The 10504-nt window shown below is 51.1% G+C and overlaps 1 protein-coding gene across 4 annotated transcripts; it reads left to right on the top strand.

The window, feature by feature from the left end:
* The first annotated feature begins 2585 nt into the window (after positions 1–2585).
* Positions 2586–9013, top strand: MYC (MYC proto-oncogene, bHLH transcription factor). 4 transcript variants are annotated; one of them, XM_059165627.1, is made up of 3 exons: positions 2586–3187; positions 4859–5624; positions 6737–9013. In XM_059165627.1, exons 2-3 carry the CDS (start codon positions 4868–4870, stop codon positions 7297–7299), a joined length of 1320 nt encoding a protein of 439 aa, XP_059021610.1. In that variant the 5' UTR covers positions 2586–3187; positions 4859–4867; the 3' UTR covers positions 7300–9013. The 4 variants fall into 4 exon arrangements, with proteins under 4 accessions (XP_059021610.1, XP_059021609.1, XP_059021613.1 ...); XM_059165626.1 differs by having other exon boundaries at positions 4856–5624; XM_059165630.1 differs by lacking the exon at positions 2586–3187 and adding an exon at positions 4380–4657 and having other exon boundaries at positions 4856–5624.
* The last annotated feature ends 1491 nt before the right edge of the window (positions 9014–10504 follow it).

The raw sequence follows: 10504 nt of genomic DNA, 5'->3' as shown, positions 1-10504 counted from the left end.
ACTAGACCTGTTTTTTGGCGGGGAAATGTTTTTGCTTTTTTGGGTTTTGTTTTGTTTTGTTTTGTTTTGTTTTTTAATAACAAGACACAAATAGCCATCCCCTTCCACTGTGCCTCGCCTTCCCCAAAGAATCCAAGATCTTGCTTTAAAACTCAATGGTTAGGACACGATGGGTTTCTAAGACTTAGGGGCTAAATCTTGTTTTGCTGCTTTAGAGTTTCGTTGGACATTTTTTTTTTCGTGTCTGTACTTGTTAATTATTACGTGTTTTCCATAAATAGCATCAGTTCTCCGTGGGGGTGATAATCATTGTCGATAACTAGTGATGGATTCATTTTCACCACTGCTTTTTCGGTCGAACAGCTGCCTCTGAGCCCTTTTTCCTTCCAGTAATTCCTCTTCCTTCCTCTTCTTTGCAGCGGGCCTGAAGGAGTCGGTAGGGAGGGAGCTGGAAACTCTTTTTAAAGAGCCTCCCCATCCTTCGCCCCACAAGTAACCCTGCGCTCCAGATGCCCCTGCCCCCACCAACCTTCCTCCCTCAGTTGGCATCCGGACGCGGTGATCTCGGCTGCCAGTAGAGGGCACACTTACTTTACTTTCGCAAACCCCAGCGTGAGTGCAGCCCCGGGAGGGGACGGGGAAAGACGCTTTGCAGCAAAACCTTGACTAGGGATTGGTTGGTCCCTTCCCTGGCGTTTGCGGCTAAGGCCCAGAGGCCGGAATAATTTGCAATCCTTAAAGTCAAATTGCGCTGTGCGCTTGATTTGGAGGAAGTTGCTACTCATTTAACAATTGAACGCTGAGCTGCAAACTCAACGGGTAATAATTTATCTCAAACACGCTCTGCAAATCTTCTACTCCCCTCTCCCCGAATTTTCTTCTGTTTGGAATGGGGGTGGGAGGGGAAGGAAAAGTTTACTGAAAATGCTTTTGGGTGTGGGACCACGGTGGGAAAATTCCTTTGTTTTTAATGTCCCCGTGTAATGCAAAATAGCAAATACCGAGGAAATATGATTATATATTAAATGCAGATTCACTTAGGGAGCGAATAAATTATGTGCCGTGTTGGGTAATATTCTGGGTCGAAATGTATATAGATTGAACACTGTGGTGTTCAAAAAAAAAAAATTTAGAGTCAATGAACTAGGAAATTAATGCTTGAAATTTGGCCAATGTTTAATTGACCCAAGACCCATCAAATAGACATGGAAGTAATATTTGTCTCTTCTTACTTGGATAAGAATCTATGCAATTTTTTTGTTATTTTATTTTATTTTGCATGATCTCGATTCCAATAATAAAGTGGAAAGAAGACACAGAAAGGAAGTAAATGTCCGGTATGTCCGAGGAGGAAAGAGTTAACGGTCTTCACCAGGGTCTCTGCAAACTCCCAAGGCCGGGTCCTCCAGCTCGTCTCCTCCCTCGCCTTCTGGGAACTCCAGTCCCGAGGTTTGCGAGGGGGGAGTCCCCCCGGAAAAAAAATTCTCCCGTCTAGCGCCTTTGATTTCCACCAAACCTGGAACCCCATACTGGTGCAAACTGGCGCCACGGGGCGCAAAGAGGATTTGTCTCTTTTCTGAAACCTGGCTGCGGAATTGGGAACTCCCGAGTGAGAGGCGTGGGGGTGGGATACCGGTGCAGACCGGCAGAAAGCGGGCGCGGGGCGGGGGGGGGGCCTCCGTCGCGCGCACCCGCAGTCGCGCTCCTCTTTAACTCCAGTCGGGGAGTACGTAGGAAAGGTCTCAGGGATTAGCGCGTCCTCGGGGAACAGCCGGCAACCGCCGACCCCACTGTAGGTCTGCGTGGTAGGGGCGGGGCCGAGGGCGTCTGCTTGCTTAGGCAGCAAATTGAGGGATTCATTCGCGGTGGAAGGTACCCAATCGCGATAGATCGCTGCAGTAATATAAGGCACAACACCGCAGGCAAATGCAGTGGGTGTTTTGAATAAGTGCGCTCTCCAGGTATACGTGGCAGTGGGTTGCTGAGTTATTTTAATATTCCAGGCATCATTTTCCTCCTTATATCTCTTATCATTTATCCCCATCGACACTAACACCCTACACACTCAGAGCGCGCGCCCATAAATACCCCTGCTTCCTTCCCGTCTTCATAAGACTGATTTTCCAAACGCTGCTCTGTCCCCAGCCTTCGGGAGGCGCCCGTCCGCCCGGGACGTGCGTGGCGGGGCGGCGGGTACACGGCGTGTGCTGTGTTGAAGGCTCAGATGTTCCGCCTGCGATGATTTAAGCACGCAGGACAAGTATGCGGTTTGTCAAACCGAGCGCTGCTCCAGGAGCGACGCAGAAAGGGAGAGGGTCTGAGCGGGAGCGAAAGAAAATGGTAGGTGCGCAGTTAATTCAAGCTGCGCTCTGCGCTCTGACTGTTTACATCCGATAGCTCCGCGCACTGGAGGGCCAGGCCGAAAGGGCTGAGTCTCCTCCCCGCTCCCCCACCCCCGGCCCTCCCTCCGCAGAATCGGCCCTCCTCGGTTCCCAAAGAGGAGGGCGGGGGAGAGAGAAAAAAGATCCTCTCTAGCGAATCCCCGCCCACCGGCCCTTTATATGCGAGGGTCTGCGCGGCCGAGGACCCCCGAGCTGCGCTTCTCCCCGCGGCCGCTGCTGCCGCCGCCGTCGCTGCGCCCCGGTCGCCGCCTGGCTTCCAGCCGGCCTTGGGAAGGGCAGGGCTATTCAGAGCTTGGCGGGAAAAAGAGAACAGAGGGAGGCGGGATCGTGGTTGCAGTATAAAACCCGGTTTTCAGGCTTTATCCGACTCGCTGTAGTAATCCCAGCGAGAGACAGAGGGAGCGAGCGGGCGCGCCCGCTAGGGTGGAAGTGCAGAGCGAGCCGAGCGAGCCGAGTGGCGCTCCGGGCGCCCGGGGAAGAGAGATCCGGAGCGAAAAGGGGCTTCGCCTCCGGCCCAGCCGCCCCCATCCCACCCGGCCCGCCGACCCGTGCCAGCCGGGCACAGCCCCCCGCCGCACCCACGAAACTTTGCCCATTGCTGCGGGCGGACACTTCCCCTGGAACTTACAAGACCCGAGCGAGAGCGCGACTCTCCGGACGCGGAGGGGCTCTTCTGCCTATTTGGGAAGACAGTTCTCCCCGCCGCTGCCCGCGACCGGCTCCTCTGAAAGGCGCTCCTCGCTGCTCTTTGGACGCTGGATTTCCTTCGTATAGTGGAAAACCCGGTAAGCACCTGGATCTATTTGTCTTTTCAATTATTTTCCCTACCGCCTTAATGCAATGCCGCGACGAGTCGAAGTCGAATGCCCGAATTGGGGTGTCGTCTCAGCCATTCGTGTGCTATTGACACTTTTTTCAGAGTAGTTGTGGTAGCTCGGGGTGGGGTGAGGACGAACCAGGGCTGGCTGGGGGAGAGTGGCTTGTCAAGATGGGAGGGGAGAAGGCAGAGAGACAACGGGTGCGTTCCTAAAACTCGTCTTTAGAGATTTTTGCTTATTTTGCTTATGTGTATGGACGCTGCCCCCGACCAGCTGGACATTCCTGCTTTATTGCACTAATTGCTTTTCCTGGGGGGGTGGGGGTTGCTGTACTTCGCGGTGGACAGAGCCCTGTGCATCCTGAGCTCCTGGGAGTAAGAATTACAAATTGCGTGTGGGAGCCGGAGAGCTCCGCAGCCGCTGACTTTTCCGCGTCTCGGAAAGGGCATTTAAATTTTGTCTTACCGCATTTCTGACAGCCGGAGACAGACACTGCGGCGCGTCCCGCCCGCCGATCCCCGTGACGTTTCCCATTCACCCCCTGCTCCTTTTAAGAAGTTGGCATTTGGCTTTTTAAAGGAATAATAAAAATAGGGATCTTGGGCTTCCAAGGTACTGGTTGGGACTGGGTGTTGGGTAGGCGCGAGGACCAGGGAGAGGGAGGCTGGGCAGGGATGTGTCCGATTCTCCTGAATCAAGGACTTGGGGGAAGCGAGGGCAAATCTCCGCACTCATCCTTGGCTCCCCCGCGGCCGCCGCCGCCCCTGGAGTCCCCCGTGCCCCTGAGATGCGGAGGGACGACTAGGAGCGGGACTCGGGGCTTTTCCAGAACAGCTGCTACCCTCTGCGGGTGAGGGGAAGACGGCCGGCTCCGGGCGCGGAATCGCAGCAGGGGCTCTGGCGCAGTTGCGTCGCCGTATTGGGTGTTGAAGGGAGGTGCCCTTGTTATTATCTAACACCCCCCTTTTATTGATCGGGGGGGGTGCTGTTACGGCCGGCGTATAGGCTCGCCCCACCAGCCGGCGAGAGCCACGGAGAAAAGCCGGAGGAGGAAGGAAGGGGGGCGCACTGGGGGTGGGGATGGAGGGGCGGCGGGCGGGGCGGGGGGCTGGGAAGGGCGGCGGCGCCCGCGGGGGAAGGAGCGCGGCGAGGGCGCGAGTGGGAACGGGCGCGGCGCTGAGGGGCCCGGCGAGGGGGGGGGGGGGCGCGCGCTGCCGCTCCCGCCGCGGCGCCTCTCGCCTTCTCCTTCAGGTGGCGCAAACTTTGCGCCTTCGGGTTTGGCGGATTGTGTTCCCCGCTGCCGCCTCCCCCGGCCGCTTAAGGAAGCTAAAGCCGATTTCGATTGCTCGGCGGCGGCGGGGCGGACTCCCGGCCTTCGCGCTCCGGGCTCCAGGGCGAGACGCCATCTCCGCGGGCGCTCCGCAGCTGGTTCGCCAAGTGTGTGTCCCAGATAGCAGGGGGCCACCTGGGGGAGGGGGGTAAAAGGGTGCCCTTCCTCCCGCCACCAGCCTTCTCTGGCTAGCGCTCGAAGGGGAGCGAGGGGTTCGGCATCGGGGAGCGCGCTGCGCCGGGCTGCACCCACCCAGACCCTCTTAACTCAAGACCGCCCCCCCCCCTTTTGTGTGCCCCCCTCAGCAGGCTGCAGCGATGCCCCTCAACGTCAGCTTCGCCAACAGGAACTATGACCTCGACTACGATTCGGTACAGCCTTATTTCTACTGCGACGAGGAGGAGAACTTCTACCAGCAGCAGCAGCAGAGCGAGCTGCAGCCGCCGGCCCCCAGCGAGGATATCTGGAAGAAATTCGAGCTGCTGCCCACCCCGCCGCTGTCCCCGAGCCGCCGCTCGGGGCTCTGCTCGCCCTCCTACGTTGCAGTCGCGTCCTTCTCCCCCAGGGGGGACGACGACGGCGGCGGCGGCAGCTTTTCCACCGCTGACCAGTTGGAGATGGTGACCGAGCTGCTGGGAGGGGACATGGTGAACCAGAGCTTCATCTGCGACCCGGACGACGAGACCTTCATCAAAAACATCATCATCCAGGACTGCATGTGGAGCGGCTTCTCGGCCGCCGCCAAGCTGGTCTCTGAGAAGCTGGCCTCCTACCAGGCTGCGCGCAAGGACAGCAGCAGCCCGAGCCCCGCCCGCGGGCCCGGAGGCTGCTCCACCTCCAGCCTGTACCTGCAGGACCTGAGCGCCGCCGCCTCCGAGTGCATCGACCCCTCCGTGGTCTTCCCCTACCCGCTCAACGACAGCAGCTCGCCCAAGCCCTGCGCCTCCCCGGACTCCACCGCCTTCTCTCCATCCTCGGACTCTCTGCTCTCCTCGGCCGAGTCGTCCCCGCGGGCCAGTCCCGAGCCCCTGGCGCTCCACGAGGAAACACCACCCACCACAAGCAGCGACTCCGGTAAGCTGAACCCCTCCTGGCCTGTCAAAGGGGGCGACTGGGGCTCTTATTAAAGATTTTTCTCGGGCGGCTCATTCAACTGACCACTTTAGCTGACCCAGCCTTTTTTCTTTACTCAGATTTGGGAAGGGAAATGTTAGATCTAGAAGGATCTGGGAGCTCATCATCCCGGAACACTGGGCTTTAGGGGTCCCTCCCATCCCTTCTAAGACTGCCCCCTTGGCCAGCCCCTCCTCTCCCTCCCTCCCTCCCCTTAGGAATTTCATTTGGGTTTTTAAATCTTCTAGCTTATCTTGCAACTCAATCCACTCCCTCTTACTTTTCTTAAGCATTTTAATTGCCCTGGGGTAAGGGGGTGTGAGGGTGTGTGTGAAGGGGATAAGTGAGGATTGATCCCTGAGAATGAATGAATTGCCTCCCTCTTATGTTCTAAGAAACTGTTGGGATTTCGGGGACTACAGATCCACCAAAAAATAAACCAGGGCAGTGGACAGAGGCAGAGTAGCCTCTCCACGGGGTGCTGTGAACCAGTGAAAGTGCCTTAAAGACTGATGGGCTGAGGAGTTGGGATCTGTTTAGCCTGTTTTGAACATTTAAAAGCAAATCCTTGCCAAAATTGGACCTTTTTCCTTCCTTCACCCCTAGAACTTTTTGGCAAAGGCCCAAGAATTTTTTTTTTTTCTTTTTGCACTTCCAGTAAAATAGGGAGTTGCTAAAGTCCTACTAAGAGATTTGGAGCTATTATTTGCAACACCTGAAGAGTTCTTAGTAAAATCCCTTAAAAATAGGAGGTGCTTGGGAAATGTGCTTTTCTTTGGGTGTGTCCAAAGCCTCATTAAGTCTTAGGTAAGAATTGGCATCAACGTTTTATCCTGGTAAATTGTAATTTTCTTGTCTGTGCCGTAAACCTGGCTGTCATTCTCCGGTTCTGACTCGGGCCTTCATGGCAAGAGCAGGATTGATAGACTAGTTGGTTCTCTGGGGATGACTTGGTGCCAGGACTCTTTCTCACATAATAATGCCTTCTGTTTACACAGCATTCATTTAATCTAGTCATTGATAGCTTTAAGGAAACGTGGCTAACCGGGTGGTTTCTATTTCCTTTCTTAAAGAGGAAGAACAAGAGGATGAAGAAGAAATTGATGTTGTTTCTGTGGAAAAAAGGCAGCCCCCTGCCAAAAGGTCAGAATCAGGGTCACCCTCGGCAGGAAGCCACAGCAAACCCCCTCACAGCCCACTGGTTCTTAAAAGATGCCATGTGTCCACCCATCAGCACAATTACGCAGCGCCCCCCTCCACCAGGAAGGACTATCCAGCTGCCAAGAGGGCTAAGTTGGACAGTGGCAGAGTCCTCAAACAGATCAGCAACAACCGCAAATGTGCCAGCCCCCGGTCTTCAGACACCGAGGAGAATGACAAGAGGCGGACACACAACGTCTTAGAACGCCAGAGGAGAAACGAGCTGAAACGGAGCTTCTTTGCCCTGCGAGACCAGATCCCAGAGTTGGAAAACAATGAAAAGGCCCCCAAGGTAGTCATCCTTAAAAAAGCCACCGCATATATCCTGTCCGTCCAGACAGAGGAGCAGAAGCTCATTTCAGAAAAGGACTTGTTGCGGAAGCGGCGAGAACAGTTAAAACACAAACTTGAACAGCTAAGGAACTCTGGTGCCTAAGTCCACCTATGGGAGGGAGGAACTGGGATTGCTCATGAATTCTCATTTGTTACTAAGAGAAAGTAAGGAAAAAGGTTCCTTCTGACAGAACTGTAGCAACCTCTCCTATCTGAACTTTTTTCAAATGCATGTTCAAGTGCAACCTCACAACCTTGGCTAAGTCTTAGGATTGAAAGGTTTAGCCATAATGTAAACTGCCTCAAATGGAACTTTGGACATAAAAGAACTTTTTTTTATGCTTGCCATCTTTTTTTTTTTTTTTTCCTTTTAACAGATTTGTATTTAAGAATTGTTTTTAAAAAATGGTAAAGTTTACCCCACTTCCCCATGTAAATATGGCCATTAAATGTAAATAACTTTAATAAAACGTTTATAGCAGTTATACAAGAATTCAAACCATGTATTATAAACCATAATTTTTTTTATTTAAGTACATCATCCTTTTTAAAGTTGATTTTTTTCTATTGTTTTTAGAAAAAATAAAATACCTGGCAAATATATAATTGAGCCAAATCTTAGAAGTTGTGAGTGTTTTGTTTCTTTTCTTGCCTTTTTTTTTTTTCCTTTCCATTCTCTTTCCATCAATTCCGAGTCCCACCATTTCACCCTCAAGGGAATGAATTTACAAAGATGGGAAAAGAAGTTATTTAAGAAAAGAGAGGGCTTTTCTTTGTTAAAATGGGTCTGGGGCTTTAAGGTCTTTATTTTCTCAGGGTTATAAGATGCTTCCTGGAGATTGGTGATAGGGCCAGAGAGAGTTGCTACATGAAAGAATGAACAGGCGGGTAGACTGGTCAGAAGGCAAAGGATGCCAGTGGCTAAAGATAAGTTAAGTATACAAACGGGTAAGGGCTGGGGGTGGGAGGAAGATGAAGAAACTCCAGCTGGGTTAACCCATGCTACCCCACTGCTGCTTAACTACTATTCCCTGGTGCTAGGCCCTTTACTCAGGTTATCTCTAAAGTGCTCCAGGAGGCAAGTTAGTTAACCCTGTTTTACAAACAATGAAATAGACTCAGAGGGCTTTTGCAACTTCTCTCGGAGGGCCCACAGTCAGAGGCTGCCTCCAAAGTCCCCGTCCCATTGAAAAATACTTACCACTTCACTATTATGCCTTAGTTCATCCTGGGTCTAAAGTGCTAAGGCCAGGAATGCTTTTGCTTTGGGGTCTGATGGACCAACTCGAGTAATAGCCATACTAACCTACTCTTATGTCAGGCATTCTTAGAAGCATTTTCCTTGCAATAATTTCACTGCAAACCTATGAAGGAAATCAGCCCAATGTTGATTTCCCTATAATAGAAAGGGAAACTGAGGCACAGAAGACTCCGCTAGGTGCCCAGAGCCCACTGATAATGAACAGTAGAGCCAGGATTCAAACCCAGGCAGTCCACTCAGCCTGTGCTCAAACACCCTGCCAAAAAGCCAGTGGGAATAAACGGGCCACTCATAAGAACAGGGGTTAGACCAATCTAGTGGGTCACGTGCCATAAATCTCAACATTGAGGCCCTGTAGGGCATCAGTTCCCCTTTTGTTTGTTTCATTTTGCTATTTTGTTGTTCATTGTTTCATGTTTTTCTTTCTCTGAGAAACCCACAAGTCATTCACTCCTACCTTAGCCATTTGTTAAATGCAATTCACCCGTTTCTCCTGGGAAGCAGCCAGTTTGGAATGCTACTGCTCAGATCATAAAATAAAACATACTTACTCTTTGTCCATGAGTCATTATTTTGGAAACTACAAACTCCCCTTCCTTCCAGCTTTGACACACGGACACTCATGACACATGGTCATCATTAGAACATGAAAAGGCATTTTTGAATGTAGGCATTATTAATTATAAGCCTTTGCAAACCCGGGGTCTGAACCAGAAACGAGAACATTATTACATAGGCAAATGGAGGTTACTATCGCTGTTCTAATTATCTCATTGTTCCAGCCTCAGAGTAGATCCTCAATCCTGTACTCTTTTTAGAACTTTAACCCACCACCAGCAGCACCACCACCTCATACATCAATAAATAATTACTGTCTTTGGTTCTGAACTCTAGAACAATTTACTTAAGCCCTTAATGTCTGTTTCTGGATTCTTTATTTTGGATCCCAAGTCCCACCCTAATAGTTTCATGTAGTCACACCCTATACCCTAAATTCAAAGGGAGATACAATCTACAGAAGTTGAACAGTTCAAAGTGTTAAAAAGCGGGGGCGATCTTAAAAGATTCCTTCTTTGCCCCTTTGTGGCTAGAGTGCCGCTCTGGAGTGACTCACTTGAGAACAAGGAAGGTGTTAATTTGATCACTAAGTTCAGGCAAGCCAACAGAAAAGGAGAGTGTTCCTCACTGGGAAAACAACTCCCTGTTCCAAATAATCAGGAAACAACTTAGGGATGCAGAGCTTGGCTGTGGGGATGGACGGGAGCCATTCCAACTATTAGTCGCCCCTCTCAGGTTTATGAAGCAAGAGTAAGGTCAGAAAACAGAGCAGATGCCAACTTCTTTCCAGAAAGTCAGGCTGATCTTGACCCCAACATAAATGGGCTCTCAGAGCCAGCCCGGGGATTCCCCACGGTCTGTGCCATTGTTCGATCTATTTTGTAGATAACCATAATCAAGAATCGGAGATGGAGAGGAGCTTGCAATTTGGTCAAGAATATACAGGAAGGAATGAGCTACTACTGACTGTGCCTCTTACCCAGGATGATGTCCAGGAATTAATAGCTACTAGGGGACTCTGGGGATGATTTTGCTTGGGGATGGAATGTATAAAGAGGAAGGAAGTGTTCTTTCATTGCTGCCATTTGGAAGCTACAAAGGAGATCCACAATATAAAAACAATCAACTTTTTAAATGAACAAAGTTTTCCAAGTCGCAGCCTAAGTAGAGTTCTCTGCTGGTGTTTAAGACAAATTCTGGCACAAAGCTTGGGAAAGAGGACAACAAGTGTGAGGGGGTTTTCTGTGGTTTGTTTGTAACAGTTTATGATTGGCTCAGTCAGTAATAATTTTTTGTAGCATACACGCTAGGGGCCCCTGCTGTATTTCTTCCCAACAATAAATAATCCTTAGGCTAGAAAATGTTGAAGGGTATCCCACAACACGATCTATAAATGCACTGGTAGCTTCGCAGAAGGCTCCTCTTTTAAGGTTATAGACCATTACAGACCTATTTCAAAGGAGAAGGAGGGTAAAAACAAGCTAATAGG

The sequence above is a fragment of the Mustela lutreola genome, chromosome 3 (assembly GCF_030435805.1).
Source record: "Mustela lutreola isolate mMusLut2 chromosome 3, mMusLut2.pri, whole genome shotgun sequence".
NCBI lineage: Eukaryota > Metazoa > Chordata > Mammalia > Carnivora > Mustelidae > Mustela > Mustela lutreola.
Note: the sequence above shows the minus strand (reverse complement) of the source record. Positions and strands in the feature narration are given on the sequence as shown.